Raw genomic sequence first — 24,734 nt, 5'->3', positions numbered from 1 at the left:
AGTATGAAGAGGAGCTAGTTGCAATTCTTGACCATGATATCTGAAAGTTGAGGACTAAAGAGATCAATATGGTTAAAGTGCAATGGAAACATCATTCGGTATAGGAAGCGACTTAGGAGACTTAGAAAGACATATGAGACAAATATCCTCAACTATTCGACAAAATAGGTACTACTCTATCTTTACTTTAGCCATGTTTTCCCTAGTTAGTCACTCGGGGATGAGTGATGGGTAAATTGGTATCTATTGTAATGACATGTCCCCTTCGTAAGGAGTAGGCCAATGGGGAAAGATCTCGGGACAGAAAACTTTGGGTAGTAACTTCGAAAAAACTTAGCATAGGCCAAACTTGGATGAATTCTGAGTTAGGTGAAGTCTAGATTGATCATGTGAATGATGGGAGGTCAAATCTCTAATTTGATTGTATAGACTGATAGCCAAGACGATATGAAGTATTTACGCCTTCGTGAAATCGCATTCGGGCAAGTAAAACTCCCAAAATTAAATTTAGCGTAAATGGTATATTTTAATACGTCTTGGGAAGAGGGTATATTGTGAAATGGGGGATTGAAGCTCAAACTCCGAGCTCTCTATTTCCATAGAACCCGCCAGAGTAGGATTTCTCGCGCCAGGGCTGCCCCGCCAGAGCGGAATGATTGTGCCAGAGCAGCGCAGATGTAACTTAAGTCGGGGAAAAATCCCAGAACGGTCTTTTTTCTACAAAAACAATTTCTAAGACTTCAGGAGGCGAGCTAGGGCAAATTCTATAAATTTCCCACAGATTTTCACCATTAAGGTAAGGATTTTACTCCCTAAATTCATCATTTGATTCCTAGAACCTAGAAACTATGGTTGATAATCATTGGGGGGGGGGGGTTTGAACTGTAAACTAATAGTGAGAAATAGCCCTAGGTTGGGTTTAGGATCATGGATTTGGCCTAGGATGAGAATTGTGTTATTTTTCATTATAAAGTTGTTGAAGCTTGAATTTGAGGCAAGTTATGATCTATTTTTCTGTATGTGTGTCATATACTGGTTAAATTACTTCATGATATGCATGTGTGTGTATGAATAGGGAAACATGCTAGATTATGTGTAAAATAATCATTTACTGGCCTGTTTTTGTGATGATCCTATTCTTGGTGATATAAATACTGTAAATACTGAATGTATTTGTGATTGTGGTATGCTTGGATCGGGTGTCATGCTCCGACACATATTTGGATCGGGTGTCACGTTCCGACACATATTTGGATTGGATGTCACGTTTCAATACAAAGTTGATTGTTTGTAGGTCTCTTGAGAGGACCCTTGTGTGAAATTATAGCATGTGGAAGATATTGAGTTGTGATAATGCTGAATATAGTTGAACATGAGATTATTTGACTTATTTTATATATGTATATGCCTATTGTGTTGAATTTACTTGTCTATGATCTGTTTACTGGCTAACCTCGTGATCCTACCAGTACACAATTGTTTTTGTGTACTGATACTACTCTTACTTTGCCTTTTGTTGAGTACAGAGAATATTCAGTTGGCTGCGGAGAGACCCTGGTTAGAAGAGTGAACTTGTTCGAGTTCAAGGGTTAATTGCTTGTTTCAAACTGCCGCAGACTCTTCTATGTTCTAGTCCCCTTTTCAGGACTTAGATTTTTAAATTTTATTTTAGTTTTATGACTACCTTTTTGGGAGTACTTCCCTTTTCTTATTCGGATATTTTTTTAGAGTTTTGGTAAGAACGACTTTCAATTCCTAGGATCTTTTCGTATTTCGTTGTTATTAAAATTATCGGCTGAGTTTATGGAAACTCAGTATTATTTCTGATTTTATTCCTACTTCCGCAAGTCTTTAATTGTTTTCTATTAAGTTTGATAAGTTGGGCTGTAAAAATAGTTTTCCCATTGGAGGATTTTTGTGGGTGCCAGTCACGATTGGTCGGGGTCGTGACATCAATGGTATTTGTTTTTGTTTTCTTCCTCTCATTTTTTCAAATTCATATTAACTATATTTGTTTTAATAACTTTTCATGTTCATTATAAAATGATAATAAAATTTTATGTGTATTTTAAATAGTTTTTATAACTTATGATTATAAATCATATTTTTTTTTTAAAGTCAAATATTTTTCCCAAATTTATGTTCAAAACTCAAAAATTTTAACTTGTTAAAAATATTTGAGAATGTATAGCCTAGAGGGAGTAATAAATAAATAAATAAAAGGCAGCATCTCCTAATTGGGCATTCCTCAACTGCACCTTTATGCAACTCAAAATAAGTAGTACTGTATCCACTACTTATTTTATAGGAGCACACATTATTCAACCAAAATCTACACTCTCCCAAAATGGCTTTCATTGCTCCAAATTCTGAATTATTGAATTGTGAGTCTGATGAGAAACTCAATAAAACGTTTCAACCAATCATTAATTTTTCTTCCAAGGAGGATAAAGAAATTAATGATAATTTACATGAAAATTCTTACAATATTGTTGAGATCAAAGAGTACATAACAACTAGAAATCTTCACTTATCTAAGGTAATTTCTAGAGAGAAAAGAGCAGCTGTTTTGATATGCCTTTTTCAAGGCCTTGAAGGTGAAATTCGTGTAATTCTTACCAAAAGATCTATGAAGCTTTCCACTCATCCAGGTAGTTTCTCTAATCTTCATCATTGTTGCTCATGAGTAAGGATTGGCAATCATTAGCATCTATGTGGTTAATTTAATCTTGGATTAGTTGTTAAAATATAAAACCTAGTCTTAATTCTCGAATTTGTAAACATATAATTAATATTTTCACGATAACGTAGTAGGAAGTTATAACCAATGACTTTTGACACGAGTAATTTTAAACTTTTGACCTCCAATTGTTAAACCTAAAATTTTGTCTACAGGACATGTTTTGTCCATGAGACAAGCAGGTAAAGTTACATTCAAGACCACCCACCTCCAAGTTATTTTTTGTATATCATTCATACATAGGCATATTTGTTAAATGTGCAATTTTATATGAACTGATAATAATGTAAATAATTTATACATTTTCCATGTATTTAACTTTTGGTGTAGCAATTTATTTACGTCGCTTTCAACGTTACCAAATTACGATTACTATAGACAATAACTACTTTAATTAGATGTTAACAAAAAAAAAAAAAACTATACATTACATATGCACATATAGAAGTTAAATTCTTATACTTTAATCCATCTGAATATCCATGCCGCGCACATTAAAGTCCCCATCCCCACCCCTAAAAAAGCATATAAACCCTTTTAATGACTATGAATTAAAAATAGAGAATTGACACTTTATAATATGATGTTATGATGATGAAGGAGAGGTAGCATTGCCTGGTGGAAAGATGGATGAAGAAGATTTAGATGATTCTGCCACTGCTCTAAGAGAAGCAAAGGAAGAGATTGGTTTGAAATCCAGTCTTGTTCAAGTCATTACTAATCTTGAACCATTCATGTCATTGGTATTCGTTACATTTTTTAATTTAATTTCACTTCTTTATATTTCAAACAATTTCTATTCGAAGTTAATTTCTACTTTTAAGGTGGACACCATAATACATAAATGTATTCTTAAATTAATCTGGTTTCAACTGCCATTAATGTTTTTCAAATTTGAGTGTGCATAAGTAGATATTTAAATTTGTATAAAATTGAACAAGTAGACACGTATTTCTTACTTGATAATCCGTGTCCTATGTGGCATCCTACATATATATTTAATTTTATACAAATTTAAGTGCGTACTTATATTCAAATTAAAAGTCATAAATGTCAATTGAGTCTAAATTAAAAGGCACCATATTTTATATCTAATATAATTGGTGGTAGAAAAGTATTCACCATAAGTACTATATGTTCATTATTGCAGCACCTACTTACGGTTGTACCAGTAGTGGGGCTATTGTCTAGAATAGAAGAATTTCAGCCTCTACTTAATGCCGACGAAGTTGATGCTATTTTTGATGTACCCTTTGATATATTTCTCAAGGTATTTATTTATTCTATGCTCTTTTATTTTAGATTTTGTGTCCTAATAATATAATTTTGTTTTATTTTAATCACTTATAAGGTAATTATCAGTTATAGAATAGAAAGGTTTTAACAAGTGTTGTTTTATTATATTATATATGTTGGCATGAGATGAATTTACACAACGAAACAACATTAATGTGGATTCATTTAGTCGATCACAACTTATTAGAGATTGAGACGTAATTATTATTGTTACAGGAAGAGAATCACAGACGTGTGGAAAAAGAGTGGGGAAGATGGAAATATGTATGTCACATATTTGAATATGAGACGTCGAAGAAAGGAGTTTTCCAAATAGGGGGATTGACAGCAAGCATTTTGATTCATGCTGCATCAGTCATTTACCAAGAGCCTCCTTCTTTTTCTGAATATCTTCCTGATTTTAGTCAATTGCAACTCACCCTAAACATGAATTAAGGGCTTGGGTGACATCTTTTATTTTTGGATACTTATAGATCATGAATAAGTTGAAGAGATGATGATCTCTAGACTATATAAGTTTCAAAAGTAATTGTCAACTAGGGACTTCTTGAATGAGATTTTCTGGAGAATAACTTTCGGTCGTGTTGTTTGCTTGTGAAGCTTCCAGTTGTCCTGTCTGCTTTAGCTGCTTGAAGCAGGTAGCTGATCATTGACGTATCTACTTATATTCATTTTTGTATTTTTTTATTTTAATTTCTTTTTTACTTTTTTGAAATATGTTATATATTAAAAAATTAAGTGTGAATTATTATAAATTACAGTGATTAGTAATTTCAAAATTTGATGTAAAAATACTATAAATCACAATAATTAGCAATTTAAATTGGGATGGAGGAAGTAATATATAAGAGAATAACTCAGCAGCTTCCGATCGTGATGCTTGCTTGAGCAGCTTCCGACTGTCCTGCCTGCTTCAGCTTCTTGAAGCAAACAACTGGTCATTGACGTGTCTACTTATATTCATTTTTTTATTTTTTTATTTTAATTTCTTTCTTACTCTTTTGAAATATGTTATATATATTTAAAAAATTAAGTGCGAAGTATTATAAATTACAGTGATTAGCAATTTCAAAAATTTATGTAAAAAATACTATAAATCACAATAATTAGCAACTTACATTGGGACAGAGGAAGTAACATATATTATTTGAAATGATGTAAAAAGGTATAATAAATCACAATAATTACCAACTTAAAGATTTAAAAGACATAGGAAAAATCTAAATGGTTTTTGAAATTTCATGAGTGCCACATAAATTGGGACAGAGAGAGTAACTTACATTATTTGAAATTTATGTAAAAGGTGCTATAAATCACAATAATTAATCATCTAAAAATATTTAAAAGATAAATAAAAATTTTATGCGACATAAAATGAAACAAAGTAAATAATATGTATTAATTAAAATGACATAAAATGTATAAATCATAAAAAATTTAAAAACATAAAAAAATAATTAATATCACACAAATCAAGAGAAAAAATAGCATATATTAAACATGTGCTAGCACGGTCTCTTATAACTAGTACTAAAAGAAGAAAGGATCACCTGGTCAAAATTTCATGTGCTAGTCAATTTTGGACAAAGTACTATATTTGCTTATCTCACTTAACTTGATTGAATTCTTTATAAATTCAATAAATCTAAGTAAATTATAATGTTAGACTTGAGAAATCTATGGCTCGAACGTTTAGTATTTTCTTATGTGTCACCATTTGAAATATTAGAGAAATAATAATCGTTTTTCTTTACAGTTAAATGTTAAAAGACCATTGTTGGACTTAACTTACACACAAGTATTGTAACAACCCCTAAAATGTTGTATGTCGGTATTTCAATTCTCGACGAAAATAATACAGCCTCTGTATTTTGGGCATACCTTTTCATAGGTTGGTCCAAATTAGGTGATTCAAAATTTTGGGTAACCACAACATCCATACCTACAACTTTTATGAAGAACATATCTTATGATTCGGAGTATAAGCATGTCAAATAAATTAATCTTTGCAAGATATAGTACTGTGACGGAATTGAGTGTTTATAAAAGAAAATTCATATCTCACTGTAGGTTGCTCCAAATTGGTTGATTCTTGAACGATATGAAACTAGACTTCCATATCTACAATTCTTATGAAGACACCAAATCCTAATAAGGAATTTATCTTATTCAAACGCAGCTTCAAAAAAGAGTATTTTGTTAAAAAGAACTCATCTTACCTACCATGGAAACATCTAGATACATTTGACATCATGCATGACATAAATTATCCTCCATTTAACATCATCCATGACATCAATATATTCCATTAAATTTTCAGATTTTTCTTTATAATTATTTTATTTATTGTTAGGTCCCTCTTTCCCATCTATAAATACCCACCTTATTTCCTCATTTTATTTATCAAGCTTTCTTAAGCATTTCTTCTCTCTATATACTTCTTCTCAAATATAGTTTTAGTTTTAGTAGTATAAAAATACTACTCCGGTTATTCTTATACTCCGGGTAGTACACAAAACGCTCCGGCGAGAAGAAAAGGCTAGGGGTCCAAGAGTGTTTCAATTCGGAGTAAACCTTCGGATTTAAGGTATGTAAGGCTTTTATAGCATTGGATTGAGCTCGTCCATGCGCCCAATATTTAAATTCATTATAATTGAGTTATAGTTGAGTTTTATCTAAATCTTGAATTCTAAATGAAATAATTCTTCTTCTATTGAGTTTGATATATTTATTCATTATTATTATTATTATTATTATTATTATCTCTCATATTATTGGAATTATTGTTCATGGCTACTTTTCCATGAATCTTAATTGATTTGATGTTCATGAATATTTTTACACATGTTTTGAGTAAAGATGTTGGCTTTTTATTATTTTCATTGATAAAAAGAAAGTTATATGAATTAATACTATATATGTATTTTATTGAGTTTTGAAAGAGCAAAAGAGTTGAATTTGAATGAATTTGAGAAAATGATATTTTGAGCAAGATGTTTTGATGAGATGTAAATGATGTTTTTGGAAGTATAATGATTGATGAACATAAAATGAGATGAGTTTGATGATTTAAATTAAAGTCCAATGAGACTAGATGATGAGTTTAATATGAGCACATATTTTGGGAGTAGTATTGAGCACCGAGTTGGGTAAGAGTTTAATTAACTCAAACCCCAGAACTACGTAGCCAGCGTAGGATGGAGGCTATGCCTCTTAAGTCCCAAAAAGAGGACTTTGATGATGGATCCAAGATGGTGATGTCCTTTACCCTGGCAAGGTATTGGATGGATGTGGCAATGACATCACTTCATTGTATCATCGCTAGCTCATAAGTGATGGTTGTCGGTTAGAGAAACTCCCAACTGAGTAAGCATTGCTTATTACTATTATTTTTATTATTATATTTTAAACTTGCATTACATATTGATGTTGAGATGATGTTGAGTTCTGAGCTGAGTTTTATTAAGAGGAGTTTCTTGATATCTGTCCTTACCTTCCTGCCATTTTACATACTCGTACATTCCACGTACTGACGTTATTCGACCTGCATCGTTTTATGATGCAGATACAGGTGTTAGAGATCCTCAACAGGTGCATCGTTGAAGATTATTTCTTTTCAGCTATTTGGTGAGTCCTTCTTGTATTCGAAGGAACTCCTTATCCTTTTATTATTGTTGAGTGTGATGTTTCTTTTGAGGTAGCCATGGACATGTCATTGGCACCATCTAAGAGTATTAGAGGCTTCATAGACAGAGTCTGATGATGTAATCGGAGTAGTTCTCCTTAGAAACTACTTCTTCTAATAATTATCTATTTTTCCTTTGATTATGACAAGCCCACATTAGTATTCTTAAGTCTTCCGCTGATGAATAAAAAAGAAATGAGACCAAGTGGTTCTCTCAGAAGCCAGAAATGGTTTCTGAGTGCCGGCCACGCCTAGGGTACCCTCTCGGGGCGTGATAAACTTGGTATCAGAGCCCAGAGTTCAAGAGTCCTAGGGTGTCTATGAACCCGTGTCTAGTAGAGTCTTGCTTATGGGTGTGTAGTGCACCACACTTATAATCAGGAAGCTATAGGACATTAGGAATTATTTCACTTCTTTCATAATCTGAGTTCGTGCGATAGAGTTTAACTCTATAAAAGCTTTCTTTCTAATTCGTGCGTTTACACGTTTCAGACATGCCTCCTAAACGTTCAGCTAGTCAGAGGAACGCTGCCAGCACTGAGGTTCCATAGTCAGTAATGCCTCCACGGAGAACTAGGGGCCGACCTGCAAGGTCTACTAAGGTACCCCAAGTACCTACTGTTCAGACCACTCCTACTTCTGAGAAAGATTTTCGAGGAGCGATTGCTATGCTCACCCTATTGGTGGCTGCTCAAAATAGTAGCCAGAGTTCACCAACTCCTAGCTCTAGTTATCAAGAGTCGTCTGCTGCCACGAGGATCAGAGATTTTCTGAGAATGAATCCACCGGTCTTCACGGGTTCCAACGTTGATGAAGACCCCCAAAATTTCATTGATGAGATGTGGAAGATACTAAAAGCGATGCATGCTACAGAGATTGAGGGGGTTGAGTTGGTTTCTTATCAACTCAAGGATGTGGCAAATGTCTGGTATAACCAGTGGGAAGAAAGTAGAGGTGAGGATGCAGAGCCTGCTCTTTGGGATGAGTTTGAAAGAGCATTTCTTGATAACTTCTTTCCCCAAGAGCTATGTGAAGCAAAAATTGAGGAGTTTGTGAACCTCAAGCAAGAGAGTATGACTGTGAAAGAGTATAGTTTGAAGTTTATTCAATTGTCCAAATATGCCCCAGAAATGATTCCTCATATGAGGTCTAAGATGAGGAAGTTTGTCTCTGGCCTAGGCAAACATGTAAAGAAAGAATGTAAGGCAATGCTAATGTCCCTTAGAATGTGCATTGATTACCGACAGCTAAACAAGGTCACCATTAAAAACAAGTACTCTCTCCCCAGAATAGATGATTTATTTGACCAACTTCAGGGTGCCACATGCTTCTCTAAGATAAACCTCAGATCAGGCTATCACCAGTTGAAAGTAAGAGAATGTGACATCCCGAAGATGGCTTTTCGAACCCGCTATGGTCATTTTCAGTTTCTTGTTATGTCCTTTGGATTGACAAATGCTCCAGCAGCATTTATGGACCTCATGAACCGAGTATTCAAGCCATACCTAGATACGTTTGTAATTGTCTTCATCGATGATATTTTGGTCTACTCTAGAAGTAAGAGTGAGCATGCTAATCATCTTAGGATTGTCCTTCAAACTCTTAAGGAGGAGGAGTTGTATGCTAAGTTTTCAAAGTGTGAGTTTTTGCTTGAGTCTGTAGCATTCCTAGGCCATATTATATCTGGGGATGGAATCCAAGTTGATACTCAAAAGATTGAGGCAGTTAAGAACTGGCCCCGACCTACCTCTCCAACCGACATAAAGAGTTTCTTAGGTTTGGATGGTTACTACAGGAGGTTTGTTGTGGGATTTTCATCCATATCCTCACCATTGACTAAGCTGACTCAAAAGAAGGCTAAGTTTCAATGGTCTGATGCTTGTGAGAAAAGTTTTCAAGAGTTGAAAGCTAGATTGACTACTGCTCGAGTACTATCCCTACCCGAATGAACAAATGATTTTGTAATCTATTGTGATGCTTCAAGAGTTGGGTTGGGATATGTGTTGATGCAGAAAGGTAAGGTCATTGCCTATGCCTCCAGGCAACTTAAGACTCATGAGAGGAACTACCCCACTCATGACCTTGAGTTGGCAGCTGTGGTATTTGCTCTTAAGATCTGGCGTCACTATCTTTATGGTGTACATGTGGATGTGTTCACAGACCATAAGAGCTTACAGTATGTATTCAGCCAGAAGGAGCTGAATTTGAGGCAAAGGAGATGGCTAGAGTTGCTCAAGGATTATGACATGAGCATTCTCTACCACCCAGGTAAAGCAAATGTAGTTGCTGATGCTCTTAGCAGGTTATCTATGGGGAGTACAATTTATATGGAAGAGGAAAATAAGGAGTTGGCAAAGGAAGTGCATAGACTTGCGCATTTGGGAGTTCAACTTATTGACTCTAGTGAGGGTGGTACAATAGTACGAAATGGAGCTGAATCATCTCTATTTGCAGAGGTGAAAGAAAAGCAAGATCAGGATCCCATTCTTCTTCAACTGAAGGATGAGGTTCACAAGCAGAAGGTAATGGCTTTTACCAAAGGGGGAGATGGAGTGTTGAGATATCAAGAAAGATTATGTGTTCCAAGTGTTGATGGTATTAGGGAGAGAATCATGAAAGAAGCCCATAATTCTATGTATTCCATCCATCCAGGTTCAACAAAGATGTATCATGACTTGAGAGAAGTATACTGGTGGAGTGGAATGAAGAAAGATATAGCAGAGTTTGTGTCCAAGTGCCCGAATTGCCAACAAGTTAAAGTTGAGCACCAAAGGCCTTGTGGAGTGGCTCAGAATATAGAGATCCCAAAATGGAAGTGGGAAATGATCAATATGGACTTCATTACCGGTTTACCACGAACCCGCAAACAACATGACTCTATTTGGGTGATTGTGGATAGGATGACCAAATCGGCCTATTTCTTGCCGGTTAAGACTACGAACACTGCAGAGGATTATGCCAAACTGTATCTTAGAGAGATTGTTAGACTGTATGGAGTTCCTTTGTCTATCATCTCTGATAGAGGAGCTCAATTTACTACTCAGTTTTAGAAGTCATTTCAGAAGGGCTTGGGTTCAAGAGTGAACCTTAGTACTGCTTTTCATCCGCAAACAGATGGCCAGGCAGAGCGTACGATATAGACTTTGGAGGATATGTTAAGAGCCTATGTCATTGACTTCAAAGGTAATTGGGATGATCATTTACCTCTTATTGAGTTTGCATACAATAATAGTTTCCATTTGAGTATTCAAATGGCTCCTTAAGAAGCTCTGTATGGGAGGAGATGTAGATCACCAATTGGTTGGTTTGAAGTTGGTGAAGCTGAGTTGATTGGACCAGACTTGGTTCACCAAGCTATGGAGAAGGTGAAAACCATACAAGAGAGGTTGAGGACTGCTCAAAGTCGCCAGAAATCCTACACTGATGTTAGAAGAAGAGATTTGGAGTTCGAAGTGTACGATTGGGTATACTTGAAAGTTTCACCCATGAAGGGTGTGATGAGATTTGGAAAGAAAGGGAAGCTTAGTCCCCGCTACATTGGTCCTTATCAGATTATGAGGAGGGTAGGTAACGTAGCCTATGAATTGGAGTTGCCTCTAGAATTAGCTGCTATTCATCCCGTGTTTCGGATCTCTATGCTTAAGAAGTGTTTGGGAGATCCTTCACTTGTTGTCCCAGATGAGAGCATTGGGGTGAAAGAGAGTTTGAGTTATAAAGAGATTCCAGTTCAAATTCTTGATCGTCAGGTTCGCAAATTAAGAACTAAGAAAGTGGCATCTTTCAAAGTCCTATGGCAAAATCAATTTGTTGAAGAGGCTACATGGGAAGCTGAAGAAGATATGAAGGCCAACTATCCTCATCTATTTATGCCTTCTGATGACGATATTCAAGGTAATATTCCTTACTTCTACCTTTGAGTCGATGTTTATTCTTGAGTTTGAATCATTGACCATTTGAGTATCGGAGTTGATATATTGATGATATTCATTCTTTATATCTCCTATTTTCATCTTCATTTAAGGACGAATGATCCCAAGGGGGAGATATTGTAACAACCCCTAAAATGTTGTATGTCGGTATTTCAATTCTCGATGAAAATAATACAGCCTCTGTATTTTGGGCATACCTTTTCATAGGTTGGTCCAAATTAGGTGATTCAAAATTTTGGGTAACCACAACATCCATACCTACAACTTTTATGAGAACATATCTTACGATTCAGAGTATAAGTAGGTCAAATAAATTAATCTTTGCAAGATATAGTACTGTGATGGAATTGAGTATTTATAGAAGAAAGTTCATATCTCACTGTAGGTTGCTCCAAATTGGTTGATTCTTGAACGATATGAAACTAGACTTCCATATCTACAATTCTTATGAAGACACCAAATCCTAATAAGGAATTTATCTTATTCAAACGCAGCTTCAAAAAAGAGTATTTTGTTAAAAAGAACTCATCTTACCTACCATGGAAACATCTAGATACATTTGACATCATGCATGACATAAATTATCCTCCATTTAACATCATCCATGACATCAATATATTCCATTAAATTTTCAGATTTTTCTTTATAATTATTTTATTTATTGTTAGGTCCCTCTTTCCCATCTATAAATACCCACCTTATTTCCTCATTTTATTTATCAAGCTTTCTTAAGCATTTCTTCTCTCTATATACTTCTTCTCAAATATAGTTTTAGTTTTAGTAGTATAAAAATACTACTCCAGTTATTCTTATACTTCGGGTAGTACACAAAATGCTCCGGCGAGAAAAAAAGGCTAGGGGTCCAAGAGTGTTCCAATTCGGAGTAAACCTTCGGATTTAAGGTATGTAAGGCTTTCATAGCATTCGATTGAGCTCGTCCATGCGCCCAATATTTAAATTCATTATAATTGAGTTATAGTTGAGTTTTATCCAAATCTTGAATTCTAAATGAAATAATTCTTCTTCTATTGAGTTTGATATATTTATTCATTAATATTATTATTATTATTATTATCTCTCATATTATTGGAATTATTGTTCATGGCTACTTTTCCATGAATCTTAATTAATTTGATGTTCATGAATATTTTTACACATGTTTTGAGTAAAGATGTTGGCTTTTTATTATTTTCATTGATAAAAAGAAAGTTATATGAATTAATACTATATATGTATTTTATTGAGTTTTGAAAGAGCAAAAGAGTTGAATTTGAATGAATTTGAGAAAATGATATTTTGAGCAAGATGTTTTGATGAGATGTAAATGATATTTTTGGAAGTATAATGATTGATGAACATAAAATGAGATGAGTTTGATGATTTAAATTAAAGTCCAATGAGACTAGATGATGAGTTTAATATGAGCACATATTTTGGGAGTAGTATTGAGCACCGAGTTGGGTAAGAGTTTAATTAACTCAAACCCCAGAACTACGTAGCCAGCGTAGGATGGAGGCTATGCCTCTTAAGTCCCAAAAAGAGGACTTTGATGATGGATCCAAGATGGTGATGTCCTTTACCCTGGCAAGGTATTGGATGGATGTGGCAATGACATCGCTTCGTTGTATCATCGCTAGCTCATAAGTGATGGTTGTCGGTTAGAGAAACTCCCAACTGAGTAAGCATTGCTTATTACTATTATTTTTATTATTATATTTTAAACTTGCATTACATATTGATGTTGAGATGATGTTGAGTTCTGAGCTGAGTTTTATTGAGAGGAGTTTCTTGATATCTGTCCTTACCTTCCTGCCATTTTACATACTCGTACATTCCACGTACTGACGTCATTCGACCTGCATCGTTTTATGATGCAGATACAGGTGTTAGAGATCTTCAACAGGCGCATCGTTGAAGATCATTTCTTTTCAGCTATTTGGTGAGTCCTTCTTGTATTCGAAGGAACTCCTTATCCTTTTATTATTGTTGAGTGTGATGTTTCTTTTGAGGTAGCCATGGACATGTCATTGGCACCATCTAAGAGTATTAGAGGCTTCATAGACAGAGTCTGATGATGTAATCGGAGTAGTTCTCCTTAGAAACTACTTCTTCTAATAATTATCTATTTTTCCTTTGATTATGACAAGCCCACATTAGTATTCTTAAGTCTTCCGCTGATGAATAAAAAAGAAATGAGACCAAGTGGTTCTCTCAGAAGCCAGAAATGATTTCTGAGTGCCGGCCACGCCTAGAGTACCCTCTCGGGGCATAACAAGTATGTTGGGTTTTAAAGGTATGAATGGAAAATAAAGGATTGTAACTTTTACGAAAGGTTATGCTTTTTTAAAGGGTTGTGACCGTTCTGAAAGGTTGTGCCTTTTTCAAATGGTTGTGACATTTCTAAAAAGTTGTGACTTTTGCAAAGGGTTGTGACTTTTCCAAAAAAGTTGTGACTTTTTGAAGAGTTGCGACTTTTTCGAAAGGTTGTGACTTTTCTAAAGGATTGTGACCTTTACGATAAGGCACAATTAACATATGTTCACAATATCCTTTTCCTGTCTATAAATAGAGGATTTTCCTCTTATTTTTCAATATCGAATTTTCTCCTTCTTTTGCATCCACTTGTTACAAACAAAGTAGAGTATTTGTGTGATTTCGTTGCTGGCTTTTGAGTTTGCTGAAATTATTGAAGTTTGAGATACCGCTATTTTTTTAATATGATATCCTTTTTTATCTTGGGAGGAAACAATTCATAACCTTGGGACAGTGAAGAGATTAAATTCTTTAAATTCATAGTAATTTTTGTGGACTCGAATAATTTCATTTTTTTCATCTTAAAAGTATTTTTGTTCTATTATTGAACACAGAGACAACATGCTTAAGAAATTTAATATTATTTTCTGTGTTGATCTATTTTGATAATTTGGAGACTAACTTTTGGTTTAACTTTTGGTTCGAAGAATATAAAATTTTCATCGAATAGTAAATTTGTTTCAGAAAAGAAGAAGAAAAGAAAAGTTTGATATTTGATTCGAAGAATATAAAAACTTCATCAAATATTAAATTTGTTCCAGAAAAGAAAAGATTATTTGGTTTGAAGAACATAAAACTTCACCAAATAAATTTAGTCATTTGTATGTGGTTTGAAGAATATAAAAAATTCACCAACTTATTAAACACTCTTTTTGAATGAATATTCCGACTTGATGAGTATAAAAACTTCATCAAAAATATTAAGGCTAAACGATTTGAAAAATATAAAAACTTCATCGTTAACTAACAAACAGTGTTGTATTTTTTGTTTCAAGAGATTAAAACCTTTTGATTTTCTACTCCATCTGAATTTGAAGCTGATTTGAAGTAATAAAAATTTTGTCAGCATTCAAAGTTCATTCGGGTGATGATTTAAAGAATATAAAGAAAGTAATAACAAGACATGGAATAGTTTCAAAACATCATCATAATCTAAAAATGACAATAAGAGAAAAGATAGACTCGGTTTGCCCTCAAAGAGTGAGGACTCACCACACAATCTTCAATAGATCACCAACTATTATATCATTATCATAAATCATATTTGACATAGATCATAAGCTTTTCATAATCATAGTTCATACTTGTCTTGAAAATATAAACTTATCACATGGAAAGGCAATCATGAACTACCAATCCAATTCATAAAACTTGTTCATAGGAATAGCTCATTATCATGTGATTCATATAATGTGGGTGTAGGCCTTCCATCACTACAAATCCTTTTTCATAAGAGTATCATTAGGGTCTTAAGTCACCCTTTTTCATAAAATGTGCTTGAACACTTGAAATTCCATGATCATGACTCATACTTGAAATTTAAGTAAAAACATAAGTCCATAATTAATTGACTTATAAATCATGAAATTGAGTTAAAAACATACATAATCATATAATTTATATTAATCCATACATAATTCATGAAAATAATATTGGAGATATAATTAAAAATACCCATCATGCATATCATGAACCCTAAAGAGTAATGTAGGAAAATTCATAGAAAAACTTTTCAAATAAATGTAGGAAAATGATCATGAACCCTAAAGAGTAATGTAGAAAAATGATCAAGACTCATACTTGAAATTTAAGAGAAAACATAAGTCCATAATTAGCTAAGTTATAAATCATGAAATTGAGTTGAAAACATGCATAATTCATGAGTCAAGAATTTGAATTCAGTTATAGCTCAAAATGCAAGAAATTAGTATCCTCTTGCTTTTGTTGTGTCCAAAACTAACTTCAAAGTGCTTATTTGTAGGTGAAAGATGTTGAGGATCAATCATGAATTAAACGTGGAAGAAAAGAAGTAAAAAAGGACAAAATTGAACAAAATTAAAGTTGAAGCTCGCAAAGAGCTTTACGTGGGTCACCAAAGGCGTCAAAACCTCGTCGATCGCACCAGAACTCAAGGCTAAAATCTTGAGCCTTTTGGCGAGGGAAGAGAATTTTGGCGATTCACCAAAGTTATTTAGGCAGTTGCATCGCAATCACCTAAATGCCATTGAAAAAGGGCATCGAAAGAACATCGTAATGGCGAGTAGGCAAGAAAATTGGCGTCCAACGAATAGGAAAGACGAGCATGTCCAAGCTTTCCTAAAATGTCAAAGCCTCAGGGAAAAAAAGCAAATGAAGAACCATTTGAAAGGTAAAAATGGTGACTCACCGACTGTGTCGGGGAGAGAGATCGAGCTCGCCTAATTATAAATTATGAATTGAACGAAAAACATTCGAGTAGGTGAGGTAAAGGACAAATCGGTGATACGTTGATCACTTCGGCGAGCTCGAATAACGTCGTCGAAGTGGTTCCAAGGGACAATTTTGCCTAATGTTTTGCACTCGTATAAATAGAGTTTTAAAAGGTAAATGAGGTACTTTTTTCACTATTAAGACTTAGAGACAAAAACCTTGAATTTATCTTGGGGTTTTGAAATTTGTTTTGGAGATTTTAGCTTTGGATTTTGGATTTCAAACTTTGCTGAATCAGATGGATGATAATTACTTTGGTATAATTGCTTTAATTTCTGTAATGTGTAGCTAAATCCCCTACTTCTAGGAGAGTGCTATTGAGTTAGATTGTTGTTCTATATATGAGTTTTTTGTTACTGCTCATAAATTGTTAATTTGAAATGAGTTTTGCTAATTTGGCGTGGAATCAATTATGAATTATGGTTGCAAACACATTGTCACACCCCGAGAGGGTACCCTAGGCGTGGCCGGCACTCAGAGACCATTTCTGGCTTTTGAGAGAACCACTTGGTCTTATTTCTTATTTATTCAGCAGCGGAAGACTTAAGAATACTAATGTGGGCTTGTCATAATCAAAGAAAAAATAGATAATTCTTAGAAGAAGTAGTTTCTAAGGAGAACTACTCCGATTACATCATCAGACTCTGTCTATGAAGCCTCTAATACTCTTAGATGGTGTCAATGACATATCCATGGCTACCTCAAAGAAACATCACACTCAACAATAATAAAAGGATAAGGAGTTCCTTCGAATACAAGAAGGACTCACCAAATAGCCGAAAAGAAATGATCTTCAACGATGCGCCTGTTGAGGATCTCTAACACCTGTATCTGCATCATAAAACGATGCAGGTCGAATGACGTCAGTACGTGGAATGTACGAGTATGTAAAATGGCAGGAAGGTAAGGAAAGATATCAAGAAACTCCTCTCAATAAAACTCAGCTCAGAACTTAACATCATCTCAACATCAATATATAATGCAAGTTTAAAATATAATAATAAAAATAATAGTAATAAGCAATGCTTACTCAGTTGGGAGTTTCTCTAACCGACAACCATCACTTATGAGCTAACGATGATACAACGAAGCGATGTCGTTGCCACATCCATCCAATACCTTGCCAGGGTAAAGGACATCACCATCTTGGATCCATCATCAAAGTCCTCTTTTTGGGACTTAAGAGGCATAGCCTCCATCCTATGCTGGCTACGTAGTTCTGGGGTTTGAGTCAATTAAACTCTTACCCAACTCAGTGCTCAATACTACTCCCAAAATATATGCTCATATTAAACTCATCATCTAGTCTCATTGGACTTTAATTTAAATCATCAAACTCATTTCATTTCATGTTCATCAATCATTATACTTCCAAAAACATCATTTACATCTCATCAAAACATCTTGCTCAAAATATCATTTGCTCAAATTCATTTAAACTCAACTCTTTTGCTTTTTTCAAGACTCAATAAAATACATATATAGTATTAATTCATATAACTTTCTTTTTATCAATGAAAATAATAAAAGCTATCATCTTTACTCAAAACATGTATAAAAATATTCATGAACATCAAATCAATTAGGATTCATGGGAAAGTAGCCATGAATAATAATTCCAATAATATGAGAGATAACAATAATAATAGTATTAATGCATAAATATATCAAACTCAATAGAAGAAGAATTAATTTATTTAGAATTCAAGATTTGGATAAAACTCAACTATAACTCAATTATAATGAATTTAAATATTGGGCGCATGAACGAACTCAATCCAATGCTATAAAAGCCTTACATACCTTAAATCGGAAGCTTTACTTCGAATTGGAACACTCTTGGATCCCTAGCCTTTTCTTCTTGTCGGTTTGTTTTGTGTACTATCCGGAGTATAAGAATCACCGAAGTAGTATTTTTTATACTACTAAAACTAAAACTATATTTGAGAAGGAGTAAAGAAGTATATAGAGAGAAGAGTTGCTTAAGAAAGCTTGGTGAATAAAATGAGGAAATAAGGTGGGTATTTATAGGTGTGGAGGAGGGACCTAACAATAAATAAATATAATCATAAAGGATGATCTTGAAAATTCAATGAAGAATTTTGATGTCATGGATGATGTCAAATGGTTCTAGATCTTTGTATGGTAGGTGAGATGAAATGTCGTTTAACGGAATATCCATTTTTGAAGCTGCGTTTGAATAAGATAAATTCCTTATTAGGATTTGGTGTCTTCATAAGAATTGTAGATATAGAAGTCTAGTTTCAGTTAGTTCAAGAATCATCCAATTTGGAGTATGCTACATCGGGATATAAATTTTATTCTACAAATACTCTATCCAGTCACAGCACTATATCTTGCAAAGATTAATTTATTTGATTTACTTAAACTCTGAATCGTAAGATATGTTCATCATGAAAGTTGTAGGTAATGATGTTGTGGTTACTCAAAAATTTGAATCACCTAATTTGGACCATCCTATGAAAAGTTATGTCCAAATTAATTTAGGCATGAGAGGACATGATCAAAATACTTTTAGAACATGATCAAAATACTTTAGAACATGAGCAAAATCTTTTCATGCCTTCATATAAGGATTTTTGATAACTCAACAATTTAATGCATTTAAAAGCCAATATAAGTTAATATAAGATAGGTAATTAAACTTCAAATATTTAATAATCTATGCATTTGAAATCATGATATGAAAATCCATAAAGTTTCATGCTTGAATTAAATAGAAAATTTTGAGAATTCATTTAGACTTCATGAATGATAGGATCCATGAATCAATAACATTTTAAGGGGTGTTACAATATCTCCCCCTTGGGATCATTCATCCTCGAATGAAGATGACACTAGGAGACATCAAGAAAGAATATCATCAATATATCAATTTCTCAAAAACTACGATACTCACATGGTCAATGACTCAAACTCAAGAATACACATCGACTCAAAGGTAGAAGTAAGAAATATTACCTTGAATATCGTCATCCGAAGGCACACATAGATGAGGATATTTAGCCTTCATATCTTCTTCAGCTTCCCATGTAGCCTCTTCAACAAATTGATTTCGCCATAGGACTTTCACAGATGCCACTTCTTTAGTTCTTAATTTACGAACCTGACGATCAAGAATTTGAACTGGAATCTCTTCATAACTCAAACTCTCTTTCACCCCAATGCTCTCAGCTGGGACAACAAGTGAAGGATCTCCCAAACACTTCTTAAGCATAGAGATCCGAAACACGGGATGAATAGCAGCTAATTCTAGAGGCAACTCCAATTCATAGGCTACGTTACCTACCCTCCTCATAATCTGATAAGGACCAATGTAGCGGGGACTAAGCTTCCCTTTCTTTCCAAATCTCATCACACCCTTCATGGGTGAAACTTTCAAGTATACCCAATCGTACACTTCGAACTCCAAATCTCTTCTTCTAACATCAGTGTAGGATTTCTGGCGACTTTGAGCAGTCCTCAACCTCTCTTGTATGGTTTTCACCTTCTCCATAGCTTGGTGAACCAAGTCTGGTCCAATCAACTCAGCTTCACCAACTTCAAACCAACCAATTGGTGATCTACATCTCCTCCCATACAGAGCTTCTTAAGGAGCCATTTGAATACTCAAATGGAAACTATTATTGTATGCAAACTCAATAAGAGGTAAATGATCATCCCAATTATCTTTGAAGTCAATGACATAGGCTCTTAACATATCCTCCAAAGTCTATATCGTACGCTCTGCCTGGCCATCTGTTTGCGGATGAAAAGCAGTACTAAGGTTCACTCTTGAACCCAAGCCCTTCTGAAATGACTTCTAAAACTGAGTAGTAAATTGAGCTCCTCTATCAGAGATGATAGACAAAGGAACTCCATGCAGTCTAACAATCTCTCTAAGATACAGTTTGGCATAATCCTCTGCAGTGTTCGTAGTCTTAACCGGCAAGAAATGGGACGATTTGGTCATCCTATCCACAATCACCCAAATTTTGCGGGTTCGTGGTAAACCGGTAATGAAGTCCATATTGATTATTTCCCACTTCCATTCCGGGATCTCTATATTCTGAGCTACTCCACAAGGCCTTTGGTGCTCAACTTTAACTTATTTGCAATTCGGGCACTTGGACACAAACTCTGCTATATCTCTCTTCATTCCACTCCACCAGTATACTTCTCTCAAATCATGATACATCTTTATTGAACCTGGATGGATGGAGTACTTAGAATTATAGGCTTCTTTCATGATTCTCTCCCGAATACCATCAACACTTGGAACACATAATCTTTCTTGATATCTCAACACTCCATCTCCCCTTTTGGTAAAAGGCATTACCTTCTGCTTATGAACCTCATCCTTCAGTTGAAGAAGAATGGGATCCTGATCTTGCTTTTCTTTCACCTCTATAACTAGAGATGATTCAGCTCCATTTCGTACTATTATACCACCCTCACTAGAGTCAATAAGTTGAACTCCCAAACGCGCAAGTCTATGCACTTTCTTTGCCAACTCCTTCTTTTCCTCTTCCACATGGGTTATACTCCCCATAGATAACCTGCTAAGAGCATCAGCAACTACATTTGCTTTACCTGGGTGGTAGAGAATGCTTATGTCATAATCCTTGCGCAACTCTAGCCATCTCCTCTGCCTCAAATTCAGTTCCTTCTGGCTGAATACATACTGTAAGCTCTTATGGTCTGTGAACAGATCCACATGTACACCATAAAGATAGTGATGCCAGATCTTAAGAGCAAATACCACAGCTGCCAACTCAAGGTCATGAGTGGGGTAGTTCCTCTCATGAGTCTTAAGCTGCCTGGAGGCATAGGCAATGACCTTACCTTTCTGCATCAATACACATCCCAACCCAAATCTTGAAGCATCATAATAGATTACAAAACCATCCGTTCCTTCGGGTAGGGATAGTACTGGAGCAGTAGTCAATCTAGCTTTCAACTCTTGATAACTTTTCTCACAAGCATCAGACCATTGAAACATAGCCTTCTTCTGAGTCAGCTTAGTCAATGGTGAGGATATGGATGAAAATCCCACAACAAACCTCCTGTAGTAACCAGCCAAACCTAAGAAACTCCTTATGTCGGTTGGAGAGGTGGGTCGGGGCTAGTTCTTAACTGCCTCAATCTTTTGAGTATCAACTTGGATTCCATCCCCAGATATAATATGGCCTAGGAATGCTACAGACTCAAGCCAAAACTCACACTTTGAAAACTTAGCATACAACTCCTCTTACTTAAGAGTTTGAAGGACAATCCTAAGGTGATTAGCATGCTCACTCTTGCTTCTAGAGTAGACCAAAATATCATCGATGAAGACAATTACAAATGTATCTAGGTATGGCTTGAATACTCGGTTCATGAGGTCCATAAAAGCTGCTGGAGTATTTGTCAATCCAAAGGACATAACAAGAAACTCAAAATGACCATAGCGGGTTCGGAAAGCCGTCTTCAGGATGTCACATTCTCTCACTTTCAACTGGTGATAGCCTGATCTGAGGTCTATCTTAGAGAAGCATGTGGCACCCTGAAGTTGTTCAAATAAATCATCTATTCTGAGGAGAGGATACTTGTTTTTAATGGTGACCTTGTTTAGTTGTCGGTAATCAATGCACATTCTAAGGGGCCCATCTTTCTTTCGCACGAATAGGACAGGAGCGCCCCAAGGTGAGACACTTGGCCTAATAAACCCCTTATCTAGGAGGTCTTTTAGTTGTTCTTTCAACTCTTTCAACTCAGCAGGAGCCATCCTATAAGGAGGAATAGAGATAGGTTGTGTATCAGGAAGGACATCAATACCAAAGTCTATCTGTCTATCAGGAGGGATTCCGGGTAGATCCTTAGGAAAGACTTCAGGAAACTCATTCACAATGGGAACTGACTCAAGAGATGGAGTCTGATCATTAATATTTTGACTCGAACTATATAATATATACATCCCTTAGAGATTAATTTTCTGGCCTTAAGGTAGGAAATAAATTTACCCCTAGGCACTACAGAATTCCCCTTCCACTCTAAGATAGGCTCGTTTGGAAATTGAAACTTGACAATTCGGGTCCTACAATCAACTGAAGCATAACAAGAATAAAGCTAGTCCATGCCAAGAATCACATCAAAATCAACCATGTCCAACTCAACTAAGTTAGCCATGGTATCCCTATGATAGATTGATATAGTACAATTTCTATAGACCCTCTCAGCTAAGATAGACTCACCAACAGGAGTAGACACGCTGAAAGGCTCAAGAAAACACTCAGGAAGGATCTCAAATTTACTAGCCAAGTAAGGAGTCATAAAAGATAATGTAGCACCAGGATCAAGTAATGCATACACATCAAAAGAAAGGACTCGGAGCATACCAGTAACAACATCGGGTGCATTTTCTTGGTCTTGGCGACTACCCATAGCATATAGACGGTTGGTTCCCCACCTGCACTTGAAGCTGCACCTCTATGATTACCTTTATTCTGTGGAGCTGCAGAAGAAAACTGAGCTCTACTACTTCTATCTCCCTGCCTCTTTGAAGGACACTCATTCTGGAAGTGACCTATCTTTCCACATCCGTAGCAAGCATTGGTGCCCACACGACACTCTCCCAAATGGAGCCTCCCACATCTAGCATATTGTGGTTTTCCTCTAGAACCTTGAGCCATACTTAATTGGGACTGAGAATCTTGAGATTGAAAGTTTTGGTGACTTAGTGATCTTTGATCATACCTGGTATTAGGTGTAAAAGCATTTGTTGGGGAAGGTGCATAATTGGAAGACCTTTTTTGAAAGAAAGACTTGTTATCCTTCCCTTGCTTCTGCTCATTCTCATGCCCAACAGACTTAGCCTTCTTGCTTAGGTGTTCCTCTCGGTCCTTTTTCTTGTCATCCTCAACCTGCTGAGCATACACCATCAATCTAGAAAAATCCATGTCAGAAATCATTAGCATTGCCTTACATTCTTTCTTTACATATTTGCCTAGGCCAGAGACAAACTTCCTTATCTTAGAGGAATCATTTCTGGGGCATATTTGGACAATTGAATAAACTTCAAACTATACTCTTTCACAGTTATACTCTCTTTCTTGAGGTTCACAAACTCTTCAATTTTTGCTTCACGTAGCTCTTGGGGAAAGAAGTTATCAAGAAATGCTCTTTCAAACTCATCCCAAAGAGCAGACTCTGCATCCTCACCTCTACTTTCTTCCCACTGGTTATACCAGACATTTGCCACATCCTTGAGTTGATAAGACACCAATTCAACCCCCTCAATCTCTGTAACATGCATCGCTTTTAGTATTTTCCACATCTCATTAATGAAATTTTGGGGGTCTTCATCAACGTTGAAACCCATGAAGACCGGCGGATTCATTCTCAAAAAATCTCTAATCCTCATGGCAGTAGACGACTCTTGATAACTAGAACTAGGAGTTGGTGAACTCTAGCTACTATTTCGAGCAGCCACCAACTGGGTGAGCATAGCAATCGCTCCTCGAATAATCTTCCTCAGAAGTAGGAGTGGTCTGAACAGTAGGTACTTGGGGTACCTCAGTAAACCTTCCAGGTCGGCCCCTAGTTCTCCGTGGAGGCATCACTGACTATGGAACCTCAGTGCTGGCAGTGTTCCTCTGACTAGCTGAACGTTTAGGAGGCATATCTGAAATGTATAAACGCACGAATTAGAAATAAAGCTTTTATAGAGTTAAACTCTATCGCACGAACTCACATTATGAAAGAAGTGAAATAATTCTTAATGTCCTATAGCCTCCTGATTATAAGTGTGGTGCACGACACACCCATAAACAAGACTCTACTAGACACGGCTTCATAGACACCCTAGGACTCTTGAACTCTGTGCTCTGATACCAAGTTTGTCACGCCTCGAGAGGGTACCCTAGGCGTGGCCGGCACTCAGAGACCATTTCTGGCTTCTGAGAGAACCACTTGGTCTCATTTCTTATTTATTCATCAGCGGAAGACTTAAGAATACTAATATGGGCTTGTCATAATCAAAGGAAAAATAGATAATTCTTAGAAGAAGTAGTTTCTAAGGAGAACTACTCCGATTACATCATCAGACTCTGTCTATGAAGCCTCTAATACTCTTAGATAGTGCCAATGACATGTCCATGGCTACCTCAAAGAAACATCACACTCAATAATAATAAAAGGATAAGGAGTTCCTTCGAATACAAGAAGGACTCACCAAATAGCCGAAAAGAAATGATCTTCAACGATGCACCTATTGAGGATCTCTAACACCTGTATCTGCATCATAAAACGATGCAGGTCGAAT

The 24,734-nt window shown here is 35.5% G+C and overlaps 1 protein-coding gene across 1 annotated transcript; it reads left to right on the top strand.

The window, feature by feature from the left end:
* Window positions 1–2,299: 2,299 nt before the first annotated feature.
* Window positions 2,300–4,608, top strand: LOC129881563 (nudix hydrolase 15, mitochondrial-like). Its single transcript, XM_055955737.1, has 4 exons — window positions 2,300–2,651; window positions 3,341–3,483; window positions 3,891–4,010; window positions 4,253–4,608. Exons 1-4 carry the CDS (start codon window positions 2,348–2,350, stop codon window positions 4,469–4,471), a joined length of 786 nt encoding a protein of 261 aa, XP_055811712.1. The 5' UTR covers window positions 2,300–2,347; the 3' UTR covers window positions 4,472–4,608.
* The last annotated feature ends 20,126 nt before the right edge of the window (window positions 4,609–24,734 follow it).

Source organism: Solanum dulcamara, chromosome 3, assembly GCF_947179165.1.
Source record: "Solanum dulcamara chromosome 3, daSolDulc1.2, whole genome shotgun sequence".
Classification (NCBI taxonomy): Eukaryota; Viridiplantae; Streptophyta; class Magnoliopsida; order Solanales; family Solanaceae; genus Solanum; species Solanum dulcamara.
This window is presented reverse-complemented; position numbering and strand designations above follow the sequence as displayed.

Excerpts from the sequence above, each read along its gene's own strand:
- LOC129881563 (XM_055955737.1), top strand. The coding sequence starts at position 2,348 with ATGGCTTTCATTGCTCCAAATTCTGAATTATTGAATTGTGAGTCTGAT. Across the intron at positions 2,652-3,340 it reads GAAGCTTTCCACTCATCCAG|GAGAGGTAGCATTGCCTGGT; the intron begins GTAGTTTCTCTA and ends ATGATGATGAAG. Across the intron at positions 4,011-4,252 it reads CCTTTGATATATTTCTCAAG|GAAGAGAATCACAGACGTGT; the intron begins GTATTTATTTAT and ends TTATTGTTACAG.